The sequence below is a fragment of the Cygnus olor genome, chromosome 16 (genome assembly GCF_009769625.2).
Source record: "Cygnus olor isolate bCygOlo1 chromosome 16, bCygOlo1.pri.v2, whole genome shotgun sequence".
Taxonomy (NCBI): domain Eukaryota; kingdom Metazoa; phylum Chordata; class Aves; order Anseriformes; family Anatidae; genus Cygnus; species Cygnus olor.
The window spans coordinates 14,904,744-14,924,582 of NC_049184.1; the positions used below are offsets into that span (position 1 = coordinate 14,904,744).

The 19,839-nt window shown below is 62.5% G+C and overlaps 1 protein-coding gene across 3 annotated transcripts; it reads right to left on the reverse strand.

Annotated features, from left to right (window-relative positions):
• Positions 1–48: 48 nt before the first annotated feature.
• Positions 49–15,396, reverse strand: LOC121079215 (tyrosine-protein phosphatase non-receptor type substrate 1-like). 3 transcript variants are annotated; one of them, XM_040576139.1, is made up of 9 exons: positions 14,790–14,840; positions 10,892–10,977; positions 4,578–4,931; positions 4,079–4,393; positions 3,631–3,972; positions 3,272–3,373; positions 2,826–2,847; positions 2,292–2,331; positions 49–1,541 (listed from the first exon to the last, which is right to left on the reverse strand). In XM_040576139.1, the coding sequence occupies exons 2-9, from the start codon at positions 10,962–10,964 to the stop codon at positions 1,287–1,289; spliced, it is 1,503 nt and encodes a 500-aa protein (XP_040432073.1). In that variant the 5' UTR covers positions 10,965–10,977; positions 14,790–14,840; the 3' UTR covers positions 49–1,286. The 3 variants fall into 3 exon arrangements, with proteins under 3 accessions (XP_040432073.1, XP_040432072.1, XP_040432071.1); XM_040576138.1 differs by lacking the exon at positions 14,790–14,840 and adding an exon at positions 11,349–11,425; XM_040576137.1 differs by lacking the exon at positions 10,892–10,977 and having other exon boundaries at positions 14,790–15,396.
• Between the last annotated feature and the right edge of the window lie 4,443 nt (positions 15,397–19,839).

Here is a 19,839-nt window from a genome sequence, read left to right on the forward strand (position 1 = left end):
GACATGGTGACCCCCCCCAAGCACAGAGACCTGCTGCTACGCAGGAGCGGCGCAGGACTTTTCACTTTTATTATAAAAATATCTCGCAAGCAAAAAGAAAAACAAGTCGTGGTCAGTACAAGCAGTCACACAGATCCCAAAGCAGTGTCGAGGCTCCCCAAGGCCCCACATGGGCCCCGTGCTGGGAGGCCACGGGGGTACTGTGGCGGCCAACATGGGGGGGTGGCCCCATGTGTCCTGGGGTGTGGGGGATACAAAGACACGTGTCCCGCCCTGTCCCTGGCTGCAGGGAGCTGGCCTGGCCCCCCAGCCAAGCTTGGGGGTGGAAGGGGGCATGTGAGACGCTCAAGCTCTACAGGGTTTAGGGTGTTGTTTTTTTTTAACGTAGGCCTCGTTCTTAATTTTGCACATCTTATTCTAGTGCTACATACACAGCAGTACACCCACGTACAACACAAGAAACATTGGGTTTTAAGCTCTAAAAATTAAGAGTTACATGTCAAACAGTCAAAACATGTTAAACATCGCCTGGGGGAACTGTGCCCCGTGGGAGCGGGGCCTTGCTGCGGCCCCGAAGCCCGGCCGGGGCTGCGTGGCTGCGGAGGGAGCTGCACGCTTTGTACAGGCCCGGGGGAGCACGGCAAGGCTGTGCCGAGGAAGAGGAGGAGGAGGAAGATGCTCGGAGCTGGGGAACTGCACTGCCCCGTCCGCTGTGCCCTGGACAGCGCAATATGGGAAAGCCAGCACAGCCATGGCTTGCCTCACACACCTCGCACACCTCCCCAGCCTCGGTGGCCGTGGTGTGAGAGCCTGCAGAAGAGACACTTGGGAAGAGAGAGGCTCAGGTCCTTCCTTTAAAGCCAGAGTTTTTCCAGGCAGGAGAGCCCCCAAAGGCAGCGTGGGGGCCCCAGCTGCGGGAAGCTGTGGCAGCAGCATCCCCACAGCATCTGGCTCGGAGGCACTGTCCTGGTCCCCCCCCCAGCCCGGCCAGGGTTTCCTGACGAGCTGCAGCACTCTCCAGAAATGCATCCTTGGGTTTTGCAAGCAAACCCAACGCACCACAGCTCAGGGGCCCTCTCGGCCAAGGGGGAGTCCCACAGGCAAGGAGTCCCCACGCTGCCCCAAAAATCAAGTCTCTGCGGACAGAAGTCAGCCCCCAGGAGCAGCCACAGTACCAAAGGCTGCACTTCCATCCCAAACCGCAGGTACCGTAGCAATCGGTGCTGCCAAGAAAGCTCCCCCAGGGAGGACCTGGACCCCACGAGCCCCAGCCGGTGCAGCCCCGCTCACTGCTGCTGGATCTGGACACTGGCGTACTCAGAGGTGGTCTCCTCGGGGCACGGGGCGGGCCGCCGGGGCGCCTTGCTGAGGTGCACCATGTCCAGGTCTGCATAGGTGAGGTTGTCGTTGCTGGCGGGTGCCTGGCTGCTCTGGATGCAGGCGTACTCCGACTGCTGGCTCACCTCGATGATCCGCTGGATGTTCTTCTTCTCTTTGGTGAAGTTCAGGTCAGCGTAGGTCAGGTTGTTGGGGTCAGACTCCTGAGTGAGATACCAAAAGGTTTTCTTTTGAGCACAAGCAAGGACCCCCCGTGCCCACCCCACCCACCAACGAGTCAGTCCCACTACTGCTTGCCCCGGGACAGCTCAGCCTCTGCTCATGCAGCAGGAGCTATGCCGGCAGCCAGCTGGGACAATCTTGCAGCATTTACACTCCACACCGTGTCTTCAAACTAGTGGCCACTGACACGGCTCAGAGCCAGCAGGAGCCGAGAGCCACCACCGGGCCTTGCAGAGGTGTCTCCCGTGGGGTCCCCTGCTGCTGCCATCCCCATCTCCTCCATCCTGATCGGGGCTGCACGCAGCAGCCCCCAACCCGTCCAGTGACACCAGCTGCACGCTGCCCACATGGGAGCCAGCACAGGCTGGGTGGGACAGACAGATTGCTGCTGATCACAACATCGCACCCAACCACGTCATCAAACGCAAAACTCCTCCACAAAGAGCCTCCTTTGCTACCGCACAGCTGGTTCCACTCATCATAACCCAGACTTTCCTGGGAGGAGGACAAGAGGAGGCAAAGGCAGAAGAGATGCTGGGAAGTGAGTATCCATCCCCAGGGCAGCTTCTCCTCCCTCTCCCTCTTTGGCCACAGCGTGGAGACAGTGAGGCGCTTCACATGGGAGACACTGAGAAGCTTCACGCAGGAACCACCATCACCACCCTACACTCCCACATCTGCTGGCTCCCGGCTGCTCGCCCCTCCCCAGGTCCCACAGGTACAGGACACACCTGGGTGGTTGTTCCGCTGCTCTTCTCTGGCTCATGTAACCTGAAAGAGGAAAGGAGACAGGTCAGACCGACCGAGCACCCCGTTGCCTCTTCACTAGTGATGGAGCAGATGCAAAACAAGGTCCTCGCAGCAGCACCCGTCAGGATGCGTTCTCACCAGCGAGCATTTGCTCACATGCTGGTCACCTTCATGCCAGCTACACCTCTGCAGGCTGCCAACCTGGCCCGTCAGCTTGTTCAGCCTCACCAAGAGCCGAGCATTTGGGTACCAGATCACCACGTGAGCAGCAGTGGCAGAACAGCACCCAGAGCAGCCAGTGGCAGCGGCGACCTTCCCTTTCACTCTGAGTTTTTGTGGGCACCCCTCTGTCCCCCCGACCCTTGCCCCAGCACACGGTGTGCCCCCAGCACCTGCAGAGGTGCCAGGGAAGCACCACTGGGGGCTGTCCTGAACCCAGCGCATCCCATCAGCAGCTGGAGGCATCCAGCGCAGCGCACCTGCAGGTGACTCAGTGAGGGGAGATCTGCACTTACCTAGCAGATGGCGAGCTTTTACCTGCCAGAAGAGAAATAGGTTAGGAAAGAAATAGTTCAGGAAACAAAGTAAACCCCACTTCCCAAAGAATGCTAGCCCACATGCACCAAAAAAAAAATCAAGAGCAGATGCACATTTTCCTAGAGACAAGTGGCTGCATTTTTCAGAAGTTTGACTTCATTTGGTGCAGGACTTTTCCTGGTGGAGAGCAGGAGATGGGGGGTGGCATCAGGTGTTTTGGGCACAAGGAGTAATGAGCACATTTGATTCTGCACCAGGCAGAGGTTTCCCTGCAGCCTGCAAACACCCTGAGAGTTCTGCTCTGTCCTCCCCTTTCTGCAGGAGCTGCAGCCCTGCAGCCGTGAATTTCAGCACCAAAGCTCTGATGCTCGAGAAGAAGGGGCTGGAGGCAGCTGCTTCCCTGCCACGCACTTGGTTTCCTTACCCTTGCTCTGCTTTGCCCGGATGAGGTAGAGAATTGCAACCACCAGCAGTGCCAGCACAGTGCAGACCACTCCCACCGCAACGTAGATGAAGAGCGAACTGCCTAAAACATGAACCACAGGTCAAAAATATCACCATGGGCCCAAAGGAAATGGTAGCAACACGGGCCCCTGCAGCCAGGGTCATTGCAGAGACGCTCTAAGCAGTAAGGACAACATTTGGGTTCCCAGCAGCATCCCCCCAAGGACACAAAGACCTCATGTCCTTGGACCGTATTCTGGTGGGACTTCGAGCTCTCCCAGGGGGGTGACACCCCACACCCTTCCCCTCAGGGGCCACATCGCACTGGCTCTCACGCACCGTTTGGGTTGGGGGAGTTGGATTCCTTCTGGTATGAGGCAGCGACACGCAGCGTGGCCCTGCTGCTGATGGGGTCCTGGCCCTCGTGCACCACCCGGCAGGTGAACACGGAGCCGTTCTTCTCCTGCACGGCTTGCACTGCCACTGTGCTCCTCAGCTCGAACAAGCCCTCGGGGGTCTCCGTCGGCCAGGGGGGGCTCCCCGTGTTCATCTCCGTCCCATTCTCCAGCCAGGTCACGGTCACGCTTCCCGGGTAGAACCCCTGCACGTCGCAGGTGAAGTTCACCGTCTTGTTCAGCCCCACGGGGTCCGGAAACTGAGCCACGACCACGCTGGGGGGAACTGGGAAGAGAAGCAGCGGCTGGAGCCGGCGTCCCCCGGCCCCGTGCCCGCGGGGGCCCTGTCCCAGCCCCGGGGCCGTGAGCACCGGTCCCCACCGAGCCCTCACCTCGCAGGATGTGGCTCAGATGGTAACTCCTGTTCAGCGGTGCCGTCAGCGTGACGTGCCGCACCTCGCAGGTGAGCTCTGAGCGGATGTCATCCTTCTGCAGCGTCAGATTCACGGTGCTGGACATGTTGTAGGTGAACTTCGATGGCCCAGGGGTGACGTGGGTCGCCTGATTCTGAATTGTGGCTCTCCCCTTGCGCCACCTCACACGGATGTCACTGGGGAAGAACCCCCCGGTCTTGCAGGTGAAGGACGCCGTCTTCCCCGGCTCCACTCGGCGGCTGGGCCCAGACACAGTCGGGTTGGAGGGTCTGGCTGTGGGAGAAGCGCGGGTCCATCAGCCAGGCTCTGCACCCCTGGCCCCGGAGCCCTCTCCTTGGGCCGGCTCCTGAGCCCCTGCCTCGGCCCCGCTTGCCCCAGAGCAGAGCCCACGGGACAGGACGGGGGCTGACCCGGCAGGGCTGGCTCCTGCTGGGAGCTGCACCAGAGCCCCACTCACCCTGCACCGACACCACCGTGCCCTCGCCACGCCGATACAACTCTTCACTGGTGTCCGTTTTGCGAAACTTCACACAGTAATAGGTGCCGGCATCCTCGGGGCGAACGTCCCTGATGAGGATGGTGAAGTCTGTGTTGGACTCTTCCACTGCCCTCGTCCCGCGGGATGAGGAGGGTTCTTTCTGGTCATAAATGGTCTCATTGCCGCTGCCCCAGCCCTTCAGCCACCTCACGGCGCCGAGGGGACCCCCTTCAGTCACGGTGCAGGTCAGGGTCAGCGTCTCCCCTGCGATCACCGACATCTCCTTCTGGGGCTGTCGCAGCTCGAAGCCCTGATCTGCCTGGGCACCCACACCTGGGGACAAACCAAACTCCGTTAGGTCCCTCCGAACTGCAGAAACGGCCCCGTGGCTCCCAGCCCAGTCCCTGTCCCCCGTCAGCAGCTGGCAGCCCAGTGCTGCCCAGGCTCTGTGCCTGTCCCCCCGGCACAGGACTCGCGGGCAGCTCTGCATCGGCACCCCAAGGCAGCGGGACAGAGGGCGGGGAGCAGGCACCGTGCAGATCTCAGCTGAGGAGCCGACCAGAGCCCAGCTGCACAAACGCGTGTCACGCTCTGCACAGCCCAAACGCCGAGCCCCGCTGCCTCCCCCTCCTGGCGCGTCTCGCTGCCATCAGCCAAGAGGGAACAAGGGCACGCAATGCCAAACGCTAAGCAGCGATCTCCCCTCGCGGATGGGGATCTACCACCATATTCTGCACTGAACATCTCCTCCGTGTGCACTGAATTCCAGCCCTGACTCGCCCCAGCAGAGCCCAGCTATTAGCTGAAGCCCGTGCCCCTGAGGCAGACGCTGTTCCTCCTCGTCACCGGCAGAGGAAACCCGTCGCCTTTGAAGCGGCTCCGCACCGCAGCGCCCTGACGCAGCGGACCCCGTGCAGTGTCGCCGTGCCCGGCCGCGTGCCCCTTCCCGCACACACCCTCGGCAGGGCAAAATCCCCCAGGTCTCCAGGAGAAGGGCAGAAGCTCTGCTCTCCCCACTGCCGGGCAGTAACTGCAGCAGGCACGGCTCAGCCCCGCAGGAGCTGGCCATGCCCCTGCTCCCCGCCGGGCGAAGGAGCCGCAGCACCGCAGGCAGAGCCCCCGTAGCCCCCGCGGCTCCTCCACGTATTAATTTCGGCAACACTTGTCGTACCGCTATAGTTACTGCAACTGAACGAGTGCCTGAAGGAAGGTTTTTAAGCAGCGCAGAGGTGGGAGCACTGCCTGAATTCCCCTGCCGATAAGCGACGGCCGGGACGCTGCTGACCACGCCGTAACCCCGGGGCTGGTGAGCGGCGTGCAGGAGCGGTGCCACGGCTGCGCGAAGGCTGCCAGGCTTGGGCAGGTAGCTCCTGCTGCAGCTGCCAGCACTGGGAGCACAGGGATGAAGGCCACGGGCCTCCGGAAAGGACTTTGTACGAGCTGTGGTGCAACCAGCCCAGCCTGCTCGTCAGCTCCGTTGGGGCACAGCTGCAACCCAAACTCTCTCGAACCAGAAAATCCCAGGGCAGGGGCTCCCACGAGGCTGCCCACGCACCCCACAGCCCCACGCACCCCACTCCCACTCGGAGGCGGCTCCATGCCAAGCCAGACAAAGAACAGACAAAAGCTCCCAGAAGAACCACTGTGGAAGGAGCTGCTCTGACCCCTCCAGGCCACAGCTGCTCCCACGCCGCGAGGGTACGGGGTTTCGGCAGCTGCTGATCCCTCCTGACCTCTGGCCCCGCTGATGCAGCCACAGATGTTCTCACTCTCTGCACCATCACTCTGTCTGGCCAGAGGTGCCGGGACCGCGGGCTCTACAGGCACGGAGATCTCAGCTTTGAGGCTTTCTGGCCGGGGCAGCAGCTTGCTGCAGCCCAACACGGGCTGATGCTCGCCACCAAAAGCTTCAGGCCCCAGCATTTCCCTTCAGAGCCACAGCAAGGCTAGCGTGGTAGCAGCACGCGATGCCAAAACAAGCTCGTGCCAAAAGACAAACGTGGAAAGGTGGAAAAGAGGTTTGTGTCACACCTGAGCGCGCCGTTCAGGCTGAGCCTCCATTTCCTGCCTGAGCACAACAGCCTGGGCTTCTGCAAGCAGAGCCTGAGATTTTGGGGTGATGCGTGGCTGGGGGAGGTGGGGGAGCAGCCTCAGAGCAGAGACCCTGTCCCCAGGGAGGGCCAATACACGGCACAGCTGCCTGTCCTGGTGCAGCTTCTCCTGAGCTTCTCCCAAGAGCAGCTGAGCAATGCACAGAAGTTGGAAAGCATCACCTGCCTCACGTGGAGCAGGGACGGAGCACAGACAGGGACAGGGACCGCCACCCCCAGCACAAACCCCCGGCCCCTTCGCAGACCCAGGGCAGCCGCCTCGCTCCAGGACGCGTGCTGCTGTCTGCTCCCTGCCCAATCTGGCCAACGACGCCCACGTTGCCCCATGGCTCATCAGCACGGGGCGCTGCAATGCAGCGAGGGCCGGGCACCCGTGGGCGGCTGTGGGAAGTGGGGACCAGAGCTGGGGCCCCTCTGCACCGCGTGACAAACGCTTCGCTCACTGCTCCCCGCTGCAATCCTGCCTAAAAGCAGCTGAGCAGTGGGGCAGGGCTTCCCCATCCTCATCCCCATCGGCACTCGGAGAGCCCCGTGCGCTGCAGGAGCTGCCCAGCTCTAGGGGACCAGCACAGCCCGCGCGGAGCCACGCGCTCCCTCTGCATCCTCCCTCTCTCCATCTGTCGAGCTCTCGGCGAGGCACGCGCCATGCCCGGAGGGGAGGAAGGCGGCGGGGGAAGAACGCCCGCTTTGGGGTCTGAGAGGGGTTTCAGAGCGGGGTCGGGGCACAGGCATCGCTCAGCTGCAGAGCGCATCTCTCGGTTCTGCCTCCTCGCTGGGCAGCGAGGCGAGGGGCTGCTGCTGGCCCCGGCACCCGAGAGCAGCCAGGGAGCACGGAGCTCTGTGCTGCCTCGGGTGCTGGCAGCTTTCGGTCTTGGTCACTACATAAAACGTTTCACGGCTCCAAATAGCCCCTCCGGTAGGACTGAGATGAGGCTTTTTGGCTATTTTTCCCCCCATGAGTTCTGTTGTAATGCACTATGCTAATTTAGAGATTTTCACGCAGCTCCGCTCGGCTGGCGCTGCTCGGATCACCACATTCGGGATTCGCAGGAGATTTATTATACATGAGCTTCAGCCATGATACGTCGTGTTAACACCACGCCGCCCTAACGAGATGCTGGGAGCCCCCGGCAGCCCCTCGAGGCGCCGTGCAGGCTTCCCCACATCCCCTACCCCACGTCCCCTGCCCCACAGCCCCTGGCCAGGCACAAACAGTTCCCAACATCAGCAGCACCCCACAAAGCCATGCCCCCACCCCCCTGTGATGGGAAATCACAAAGGGGAAGTTGATTGAAAACCCCAGAACATGCAAGTTCAAAAATGCAAAGTTTCCACCGAGGCTCCTTCTCTCCCTCCCCCTGAGGGCAGCTTCCCCTCGCACAACGTATGAAATTTCAGGTTTTCAGGTCTCTCCCTTCCTCGTTCCGGAGCCGAGCTCAGCCCTCTCCCAGCAGGTACCCGCTCGCAGCACGTGCCACCCCGTGCCCTTACTTCTTCCCACCGTGTTTTGCTCCACAACGAGCAGCAGCTCAGCAAAGCCTGCTTCCTACCCGCCACATCCCGCAGTGCCACCCGATAAAGCTCTTTTCTTGGAAGACAGACAAGCCAGATCCCAAACCTCCTGGAGAGGGAGCGCAGCCCTCCCCTCTTGCCACCAAGGTCGAGGGGAGTTCAGGTGCCCTGCCCTTGTCACCTGCTCCGTCCTAAACTCCTGAATTAGGAAAGGGTTTTTTTGCAGGCCCAAGGAGAGGGGCAGAAGCACAGGCACCGTGCTGCCTGGGCTCCTGGAGCCCTCGTCCTTTATTTGATTTCAATCGAGAGCACAACAATCCCTCGCTCTCCTGCTGCAGTAAAAGTTTTCCATCTCAGTGACACATTTTCCTCTAACTCCACCTTTTTAAGTATTTGATACCGAACAGATTGTAAGAGGCCAGGGTTTAATTCAAGCGAGAGCGCTCGAATGAGTCCTGGTAAAAATAGATTTTCTTCAGAAGGCGCCGGGTAAGGAGTTTTGGGATGGCGAGGGGAGGGCCGCGCGCCGAGAGGCACCGTGCAGCTGGCCGCCGGCATCCGGGCGCCGCGCACTGATGGGCAGAGGCACCCCAAAATAATCCTCCTGGAATTTCACCTGCAGCAGGGAGGCTGCTGGGGAAAATAACAGGTGCCGGCTATAAAAAGAGCCTGGAAGCTGCAGTTTGGGGGAAGACATGAAAAGAGACCGAGATAGTCACCCAGCGCCGCGCAGATCCCAGACGGGCTCGGGGAGGGCTGTAGTAGGGCTATATTTTACATAATGACATCAGAGGAAGCCTCGGATCACGCACAGCCATTTCTTGTGAGCTTCCCTCCTACAGCGTTAAGAGAAATTCAGATTTCAAGCCAGAGCCCCGCGACCGAACAGATTTCCTCCTTGGAGGAGCCTCCAGGAAGCGCCGCCGAAGCCCTTCGTTGAGCAGAGCCTGCACAGAAGGGTTGCGCGCAGCTGAGGTTTCGCAAGGGGACTTTGCAGTTGGGCTTTCCAGCATTTTGCTCCCCTCTGCCCTACAGAAAGGCATCCTGCAGCATCATCCCTTTTCCCCTTTGCTCGGCGATGGCTTCCTGCAGCAGCAGGAGCCTGTGCCAGCTCCTCGAGTTCAGGCTCGGTTTGACCATGGGGGCAGGACAGTTCCCTGCAGCGTCTCCACCGAACCCACGTGGAAAGAGATTTGCTTGCACCCAAAACCATTCACACAAACCACCGCTCTCACCAGCTGGCAACCCAGCACTTTTTGCCCTGTCAGGAGGCCAGGACAGGTTTTTTTCCTACCACTGGCTTGGAAAAAGGGGTTCTCCCTCCGGGGTAACATTTGATTAAGCTCGACAGCTTTTCTTGAGCCATTCATTTGTGGCAGGAAATCGCAGCGGTTCACTGGAGCGGAGCTCACAGCCAAAGCCTCGCTGGCTTTCCGCAACCAGGAGTTTCCAGCTTAGGGCCAACACTCCTCAGTTGCGATCCGGCAATTGAGAAAACAAGCAGTGTTGTGTCGAAAGCATTTGCTTTCTGTTCAAGTTTGCACTCAACTCTCTGCCGAAGCGAAGCTCTGACAGCAAACGTCTCCAACGGGCCCTGGGGAGCTCCCCCCGCACAGCACCGAGGCATTTCAGCCGAGCTGGAGGTGGACAATTCACAGGGGGCTCCAGCTGAGGGGTGCAAAATTTGGACGGAGCAGGCAAAACGCCCCCACTGGGGAGATGCTCCTGAACACGGCGCATTGCTTTTGCCCCACGAGGTCCGCATAAAACGCCCTGTTCCTCCCCAGAGGTGCAGAAAACACCAGGCCAGGAGAGCGACTCCTCAGCAGCGTCGCTCGAGATGAACGGCACTGAAATTAAATATTCTAGAAATGAAACATCCTTGAAAGCAGCATCCACCACAGGGCTTCCTTCTGGCAGGACAAGAAACTTCCCACTCGCATGAGGGAAGGGAAACAGCCAGGGAGAGGCGCGAGCTCTGCTCCGCTGGCCCTTCCCATGCTGCAACCCCGAGCTTCTCCCAGGGACCGGCGGAGCCGTGAGCCCTGGGGAGGGCAGAGGCACCCCCGGCAGGCGGCAGGAGCCCGAGGGCACCCGGAGGTGGCCCAGGCAGGAGGGCTGGGAGGTGTGGGGTGCCCGGCACGGTGCAATCCTGCCGCCCTGGTGCTCAACTCTCGGGCAGAGCGCAGCAGGAGCTGCACGCAGTCACGGGGGGGGGGAGCACGGGGGGGCAGCACGGAAAACGAGCTCCTCGTAGGGCGAGCCGGCAGCCCTCAGCGGAGCCTCCCCATCACCTCTGCCGCGCTCCTCTGCCGCTCGGGGCGGCCTGGGAGCGGCAGCGCCGGCTGCTCGCCGAGATTTGCCTCTCCCACGGCTGGCAGGGGGTGCTGGCAAATGGGTGGGAACAACATGCCTCTTCCCGGCCCTGCCTGCTCCCCGCATCTGCCCGGGAAGGGGAACCGACCACCGTCTCCCTGCGAGTTTGCTCGCGGAGGAGCCATCGGCGCGCTCTAGGTCACCCAACGGAAAGGTCAAAGCCGGCGCGGGGAGCGCATGGCGGGGCCGCAGAGGGAAAGGCCGAGGACCGAGGGGAAGGCAGCAGGCAGCACGGCGCAGCAGCACCCGGGAGGACGCCGGGGAAGGGAGCAGGGCGCAGGCTGAGCACCTTACCTGGCCACGCGCGCAGGCTGAGCAGCACCAGGCAGGTCAGCGGCCAGGCGGGGCGGCGGGGCAGGAGCTCCATGGCCGGGCTCTTCCTGGGGGAACAGACACCAGAAGGCTTCAGAGAGCGCCCCGGGGCTTGGCTTTGTGGTTTTTTTTTTTTTTTTGTGTGTGCGTGTTTTTTTTTTTTTTTCTTCCTTCCCCCCCCCCCCCCCCCCCCCCCTTTAAAATGCAGAATTGCAGATGGAGAAGGAAATTGCACTTCTCAGCCCCAAAATGAGGAAGGATGGCCGCGCACCCCCCCCCCCCCCCCACCGCCCCCCCGTTGCTGCAGGCGCACGGCCGGCTCGCACCCACGCAGCCCCCCCCGGTAACCCCAACCCCCCCCCCCCAAGCCACGGGCACCGACCTGGCCGAGCCCCCCCCCCCCTTCCCCCCCCGGGCGCGGGGCGGCCCCGGGCCGTGCCGTTCCGTGCCGAGCCGCTCCGAGCCGTGCCGTGCCGAGCCCGTTCCGCCCCTGCCCCGCCGCGGCGCCGCCTCCGTTGCTTGGCACCGGGACTGGGGCCGGCCCCGGTGGCGGGGGGGGGCTCCGAGCAGCCCGGCCCCGCCTGGCTCCCGGAGAAGTTGCGGGGGGCAGCCCGGCCGCACGCCGCCCTCTTAAGGTGGGCTGCGGAAGGATCCGGCCCCCCCCCGGAGCCCCCGGGCTTGTCCGGAGCCGAGCCCCCCCTCCCCGGCCAGGGTGCGCGGGCAGCACCGGGGGTGCTCGTCCAGGACCGGGGATCGGTGGCTGGAGCCCCCCCCCCAACACGCAGCCCCCAGCAGAATTGGGGGGAAAACCCGTGGGGGCTGCACGAGGGGCCTGGGGGCTCCTAAAGGGCTGCACAGGACCCGCTGCAGGTGCACGAGTGGGTGTCCGGAGGTGCCACGCGGAGCTCAGCGCATTGGGGTCAGGATGGGGACCCTGCTGGAGATGCCTGCACCCACCCCTGCTTCAGGGCTCCTGGGAACAGGGGGACAGCCCCCCCACGTCCCCTCGGCAGGGCAAGGGGCTGAGCAGGATGAGCCCAGCTGATGGGGAGGGGATGGGAGCCTGAGGACGGAGCAGCAGCAATGGGAAAAACTGAGACGAGGGAGGGAGCAAAGGAAGAGGGCGCCTGGACGTGAGCGTCCCCAGGATGCGTGTCCCCGCACCGCCCTGCAGCTCCCTGCTTCTCCCAGACACAGAATCCCTCCCAGGGGAGGCACAAGGACACGTCCTCCACAGCCTGCTCCTGCCGCAGCTTCTCCCAGCACCCGTGGGCACTTCGGCAAGGCCAGGGACCAGCTCGGTCCCCAGCACCCTGGGCAGCCACACACGACACCGGCGGCTCCAAGCAGGAGCCGCAGCAGGTCCTGAAACCACCTCGGTCCCCCCGGGACAGGTACGAGCTCTGCAGACAGGAGCTGAGCAGCAGCACCCAACCCCAGCACCGCAGCAGCACCCACCCACACCGCGGCACCGCCAGCAGCACCCATCACAGCCAAGGGCTCTCCCACATCAGGCTCGACCCGAGGGCAGCAGCCGAGGCTGTGCCGGGACCACTACAGGCACCAGCTCCTGCCTCCTTCCCCGGCAGCCGCTGGGGCTGTCGGCTTTATTTAGAGCTTCACATAAACAAACAGCAAAGACAGCTTAAGTGACTTGGCACCGTCAATCTGCGCACGTCTCAGCCCAGGCGCGTTCTCGTCCCTGTCACTGCGAGCCTCCCCGTCGGCCCTGCCGGGTACAGCTACGCCCACGTGTTGCATCCAGCCCTAATTTAACTCACTCGATCGGGAGCCTGGACAGACCCCAGGGTGGCTGCGCTGCACCCCCAGGACCCCCCCCCCCCAGGAGCAGCTGGGGGCTGCGCTCCTTTGCTCTGGCCACTGCAATTCCCAGGGAGCCCAGGAGAAATAACACGTGGCCACTGCTGTCCCCAAGAGCCCAGGGCAGCTGCTGCTTTTATTTCCCCTTCCCACATCTGGCGAGCACGTGAGCAAGCAGCAAGGGCCCGGAGGAGCCATTTGGTTTGGCCTTTGGCTTGCTGCACAGGCAGCGAGGCGTGGGGATAAATAATTGCTTTGCGTGGGGAGAGGACACAGGGTTAGCTGTGGTTTGTGGAAACCCTGCGGCACCACGCATCCCTCCCGGCCCGCGTCTGGGAGCGGGCACCCTTGGGCGAGCGGGCAACCAGCATGGGGGAAGGTGCCGGCGGGACACACCGCAGCCCTTTTGTGCTTCCCTGATTATTTTTAAACAGCAGCCCAGCTCCTGGAGGCCTGATGGGTTTCAGCCTGGCCGGGCTGTTCTCCCGCTCAGCACCGAGGGTTCAGACAACCTGTAGGGAGGCGACCGCAGGGTGCAGACAGCCCGCGCGCAAGCAGCCGCCACCACGGAGCGCTGGGGAAGGAAAGTTAGGGCTTAAAAAAAGCTCTGCGAGAAGAAGGTACCGAGGCAGAGCAGATGGCGCAGCGCGAGCTTCCTGGGAAGAGCTGCTAGTGCTCCCCATTAGGGAGCATATGGGCAGGCTGCGCTGCCCCCCCTCCTGCCCACGGCCCCTTCGCTCAGTGCTGGGGGGCCTGGAAGGAGCCGCCCCAGACGAGCAGCCCCCGCCCCGCAGCGAGGGCAGAGGAGCAGGAGCGCGGCGTTTCGGAGGCACGACGTCATCACGCGCGGCTCCGTCTGCTCCAGCACCCACGCGAGCACCCGCAGCGCCTGCGTGCCTCCAGGCAAAGCCCCTGCTCCTGCATCCCATTTCGGAGCTGGGTGGAGGGCTGGGGAAGGGTTTCAGCAGGGCTTTTCGGGGGTCCGTGCTCTTCTGGGGGCTTCGAGGCACTGGGTGGCAGCACCAAGCGGGGAGGGTTTGGGGCAGATCCTTGAACCAGAGCCCAGCAGCACCCAACAGGGCAGTTGCAGTCCCACTGGGGCAGTCCCAGACAAAGGTCTTGCAGCACTGGTTTCGCCCAGGCTCTTTCATCCCCTCATCGGCAGCCTGCCTGATCCCCTCTGCCCTGTCTGCACCGCAGCAGCTCGCCTGGCTGGAGGGGAATTCAAAGGTGACTGGGATGGGAGAGGTTTTAGTTCCCACCCTCCAGTGGGAAACACGGACCTGGTAGAGAGCCTTGCTTCACTGATGATGGAGGTGGCAGCAGACCATCAGAAACACCTTGAGCAAACATCCAGCAGTAGGGTGTGGGCTCACAGCTGTCCCCAGGCAGGTGACAACCACCAATAACACACACACGGCTCCCCCCAACAAGGCGCTCAGGTTTGCAGGGACCCCCTGCCCCATCACATCCCAGCCCACGCCAGCTCTACGACCACCCGACCATGTCACGACACTGTCTCATGCTCCTGCAGCACAGCGAGGTGCTCAGCCACCCCGCAGCACGCTCAGCCCCGCTGTCCTCCAGCTCCAGCCCCAAAAGTCAAGCCCCTTCCAGCTCACAAGGCGGGGGCGCACGTCCTGCAGACCGCCTGCCTCCCCCCACCACCCCCTGAGCTTCGGATCCAGCACCCTCCCAGGGCTTCCAGCTCAGAGAAAAACACACAAATGGCTTCTAAAGTAGGTAGCTCCAATTACACCGCTGATATTTAGGGCTTCCAGCACAACAAATGGAGCTTCAGCTTCATTAGGTACCATGCCAACTTAGTCCAAGACATCCAGTACAGAAAGAGCTTAAATTAGTTTATCTGATGTTAACTTCTAACGAGCAATATGCTAACACAGGGGTGGAAAGAAGCGACCTTCAGCCTGCTTGCAGGGAGCAGCACGGACACAGACCCAGCTGAGCTGGACCACGGGGAAGGGACAAAGGCAGCAGAAGTGGTAGGGGAGCACCCCGGCCCCACAAACATCATATAAGGGACGAGAGGGCACCGTACCTGCCTGCTCACCGCACGCTCCTGCTGCAGCACCCACCACCAGCACCACACTACTGCAAAAGGGAGAAGAGAGCCCCCAGGCACCCCCTTTATGCCGGGGGCAATGAGGTGCAGGTGCCTCGTCAGGGCCCCGGGAGCAGCTGCGGTGGCCGGAGGACGGCAGGCCAGGGGTGGCTTCCTCCTGACACGGTGCCAAGAGTCCAGCTGTGCCCAAAAAACAGCTCGGGGGCCTCGCAGGAACTGCTATTGCTTTGGTCAGGCTTTTATGGCGTGATTTAGGGCTCAGCTGGGACATCGCAGCCGCTCGCCCGAGCTCCCTGCGCCGAGGGGCCGTGGCGGTGCCGGTGGTGCCGGTGGTGAGCGCTCTCGCAGCCCAGCGGGGCAGGGGCACGTTTCTCATCACAGCCCACTTAATTGTAGTGGTGCTCGAGCGCTCTGCCAGGATCAGGTGGTGCCCTTGAAGCCCATAAAATGACATTTATGGACCAGTTTAACTCTGATTGATTCGTGCTGCTCTCTGCGCGGGGAGGAAGAGGGAGGGAGGGATGCCGGCGCTGGGAGCAATGCTCTGAGAGCGTTTGTGGGGTTTATTCACCCTCACCCCATGCGGAGCAGTGACGGATCATCCCCACTGCTGGCTGCGAGCAGGGGGAGCAGTGCTCCCGTGCCCCAGTGCCGTGCCATGGCTCACCCATTCTCAGGCAATGCAGTCCCCATTGGATGCTCTGGCTCTGCAGCAGCACCCAGTGGGTGCTAGAGCAGGGTAACTCCGCCGGGCGTCCTTAAAGCAGCCCTGCACGTTTCCTACGGGGAATTCCTGCCAGGCCGTGTCACAGCAGGAAAGGTGGTTTTATATCCTGTGCCTGGCCTGGCAGCCTGCCCCGGCCGGACCTGGAGGCGATAGGGCTGGGAGCTGGACAGAGGGACACAGGGTTCGGGGTGGAAATGCTGACACGGTGGGAAAAACAGGCTGCAGGCGGCGGGGAGGGACCTGGCAGGGCCGGCACTCGCTGCCTGGTTGGCTGCCGTGAGCCCTCGGTCGTGCTCGGTTGCGGGCAGGATCCTGTCCCTTGCTCTGGAGGAAGTTTTGCTCGCCGGCTGTGGGTGCTGCGATCCCACAGAGCCCTGCCTGCACCCCGTGAAGCCAGGGCAGCTCACTGGGAGGGCACAGGGGGGGCCCAATCCTTCACCCCTCGGCTGCAAAGCTCAGGGGTAATGGGGGACATCCACGGTGGGCATAGAAAGATGGTGGGGGGGTTGTCTGCATCCAGGGCTGCTCGGCCCTGCGACCCCCTGGGGATGGCAGAGGGGGGCAGCCCTGAGGCCGAAGGCTCCTGGGTGCTGCGGATGGGAGGACGGGGTGCAGATGGGGTGCCTGTGGGGACATTGGGGGTCCTTGAGCCCACTGTCCCTTGGAACGATGCTGGAGAAGACCTTGGTCGCCCTTTGGCGGCACAATATCTGCGACAGGGTGAGGATCTGGCCGAGGGAGGAGCAATATTATCTTGATTTTCTTCTGCCTTTTTTGTTTCTGTATCCTCTCAAAGTTCTTTGTTGATTGCAAATTGTTATCATGAAAGCGCATCCAGGGCTGCAATAGCAGATAATGCTCAGCGCGCTCCCAGGCACGGCTGCTGTAACTCGTTGCTGGCCGGGCTGCCTGACAAAGTCCCGCAGCAGCTGCAGACGAAAATAAAAATGCTAACGCTGGGGGATTTATCACATTAGCCTATCTCGGCCCATCGCTTCCTGCTCGTCAGAGCTCTCACTGGAGGTGCCGGGACTGCTGCAGGACTCGAAGCTGGGCTTGGCGGGGGATTTGTGCTGGTGGAGGTTTAGGGGGGCAGCTCCGGCCCCATGGCAGGCTGTGCTGGGGAGCTGGTGGGGGCTGGAGGCCCGCTGTGACCCCCCGGCGTGTTACTGGGTGCTGTTAGAAGGGTGCCAAGAGATAACGGAGCTTGCTCGGAGGTTATTTGTGAGCCCGCCACATCCACCGCATCGTGGTGGAGATGGAAACCACTCCGCAGCTGGGATGGATGGCGTTGTGCCTGCCCGAAACAGCTGGGCCCAGCCCTGAGCGGGGCTGCCCCTGCTTGCACCCCCTGCTGGTGCTTGACCAGCCCCTGGCACTGCCAGCACCGCCACCAGACCTGGCACCGGTGGCCCCGTGGTCGATGTCCCCACGGCCAATGTCCCCGCGGTCGCTGCCCCCGCAGCAGCCTCGCAGCTCAGGGGCCGTGTGCCGGAGCTTGGGGCTGTTTGCTTTGGCCCCAGAGAGATCGGGCACATCCGTGCTGCTGCAAGCATTTTGGATTGATTCATCTTCTTTTTTTTTTTTCTTTTTAATTTTTGTTGTTGTTTCGAAGCCAAAGGGCAACCAAAAGCGCCAGGATCAATTCCAGCTCTGCAAGCCCACCCGTGCTCCTGGTGGCTGCACTGGTCCTGTGGGTCCGAGGCAGGAGCTGCCAGTGGGAGCTGCACAGCACCGCCATCCTGCCCAGAGCTCAGCACCGAGGCACACGACAGGGCAGCGGGGCTGAGGGCAGGAGCACGGCCAGAGCCACAGAGAGGCATCAGGGGGTGAGAGGGCCTGTGAGATGTCCAACAGGGCTGGGAAACATGGCCTGGGGTTATCTGTTAGTGCTGGTGGCCTGAGACCTCCAAGCTGAGGGTCAGCACCAGCTGAGGGCTGCGGAGGGGGCGCAGGTGTGTGGGGAGCCCGTTCTGTGCGTGCGTGCGTGTGCATTGCACGTGTGTGTGTGCGTGTGTAAAGCATGTGTGCACATGCAGCCATGACAGCTCCAGGACAGGGCTGTGGATGCAAACCCTGGCCCGGTGGTAATGCAGGGTCTGGGCCTTGCGTGGTCCGGCCTGCTCAGCACCTTTGGGCCCTCACCCTGCTCAGCACCTTTGGGCCCTTGCCCTGCTCAGCACCTTTAGGCCCTCGCCCTTCTCAGAACCTTTGGGCCCTCGCCCCGCTCAGCACCATTGGGCCCTCGCCCCACTCAGCACCTTTGGGCCCTCACCCTGCCGTGGGGGCAGGAGGGACCTCACCAGCACCAGGGCACCGAGCTCTGTCCTGGGGAGCAAAATCCACTTGCGTCCAGCACCAACAAAACGCTCCAGTGCTTATCGCAGCGCAGCCCTTCAGCAGCCGCTCCTGACCGCGAGCGTTAATGACATCCACCCAATTAGCCGCTGTGAGCTCCGGGTCGCCCAAAGGATTAGCAAATGAAATCATCATCAAGAGGCGTAAGCAGTTAACACCGTTAATTAGTCAGCGAGTGAATCCTCACCCAAACACTGAACCTGTCCCAGCAGCTGGGCGCTGGGGTGAAGGCGGAGGGAGGCTGGGTGCTGGCGTGGCCGGAGCAGGGCCATGAGCACCGGTGGGCCCTGGGGTGCTGCCACCCATGGGAGCACGGTGGTGGTGGTGGCGGCCAGGCGAGGCTGTGCCAGCCCCAGGGCCAGGAGTCCCCCGTCCGCGCTCCCCTTGCTCCTGGAAACGGGCGATGTTTACGGGGAATTCGCCTTGCTCGGGGAGACGTTATTTTTACACGTTGCCATGGTTACTGATACCATTATAAAATTAAGCCCGAGCCTCGTGGAAGAAACGGATCTGTCAGAAGCAATTATTTTACAGGGCGCGTTGCTTACCCCGCCGCGCCGCCCGCCCCACGCCCCCAGCCCCAGCAGGGCCGCGCTCCCCACCGAGGGCCCTGCGGGGCCGCATCCTGCCCACGGGGCTCCGGGTGCATTCCTGGGCCCAGACACCGCCGGGCTCATCCACCCGCACCGTGCCAGGAGCTGCCGGCGCCGGCACGGCCCCTGGGGGCTGGCAGCACCCCCGGGCACATCCACGGCCAAGAGCAGCCAGGCCAGGGTGGCCGCTGCCACTGAGAAAGCGCTTTCAGCCTGTGCCTTGGCTGCCTCCCGCAGCTCTCCTGCCTCTCTAAATATTTTTTTCTTCCCCTTGCACTTCTCCTGAGAGGGGCACTTGTGCTGGGCTCGGGGCGCTGCCAGCACCGCGGCCGTGGCCAAGCGCGGCCGAGCTTTAAGGTCGCTCTGTGCCGGGAGGAGCTGGAGCCTGGGGTCCCCCCCTCACCCTGCCCTCACCATAGGTGACCCAAAAGCATCTCCCCAGTCTAAGCAGCAGCCCCGGGATCTTTTCCTTGCATAAATCCTGTTCACAGTGCTGCAGCCCCACCAGAGCATCCCCAAGAGGCTGAGCTGAGCCGAGCCCCTGTGCGCGGCTCCTTTGGGGCACAATGCATGTGGGGGTGCTGGGGGGGCAAGGAGCACCGCAGTGTGCCATCTTCACCTGATCTGACACGAGGGGCACCACCGGAGCCGGTGGGATGCCCCCTGCCCACCCTGCCGCCCTCATGGGCGCCGGCCCCATGCAGGGGCTGCGCTCCCCATGCCGGCTCTGGCTGGCAGCGGTCCCTGAGCAGCGGCCCGTCAGATGCCGAGAGCACAAAGCGAGTCTTCCTTCAGCACTGGATGTTCCTGTTTGTCCCACGGCCCTGGAAATCCCTCCGTAATCCTTGCCAGCTTCGTGGCCTCAACGACATCCTACGGCGAAGCAGCACCAGGCTAAACGAGCGCTGGGTGTGAAGGATTTCCTTCCATTGCTGGATTTAAATGGGTTTGACAGCTTTCGTTTTCACTCTCTGTCCCCTCGTGCCTGTGGCAGGAAAGATGGAGAACGGCCGGAAGGGCAGTCCCCAGCCTGCCCCTTGCTGTCCCCAGGGATGTCACAAAACTGCGACCAGGTAGGGCAGGGAGGTTCCCAGCAGCGATAGCTGCAATGGCACAGCCTCCTATCAGACACCGGAGAATCCACAGGGACGAGCAGCATCCTCAGGACACCCACTTCGCTTCTGCTCAGCTCGCAGCCCTGGGGTCCCGCTGATGTCCCCACGGCCGAGGCTGAGCTTAGGGGCTGGAAAAATATCTGGTGTGCCAGAGAGAGCCGAGCCCCCACCGCATCAGGAAACTGGGGGGAAGGATGAAGCTGGCACTGAGGCTGCGGCACGGAAGCGGTTCC

Bases quoted from the DNA above. Each gene is read 5' to 3' on its own strand.
- LOC121079215 (XM_040576137.1), bottom strand. From the start codon at position 15,267: ATGTCATTTTATGGGCTTCAAGGGCACCACCTGATCCTGGCAGAGCGC. The intron at 4,394-4,577 runs GTGAGTGGGGCT...CTTCTCCCACAG, and splicing joins CACGGTGGTGTCGGTGCAGG to CCAGACCCTCCAACCCGACT. The intron at 2,848-3,271 runs GTAAGGAAACCA...CTCTTCTGGCAG, and splicing joins CCGGGCAAAGCAGAGCAAGG to GTAAAAGCTCGCCATCTGCT.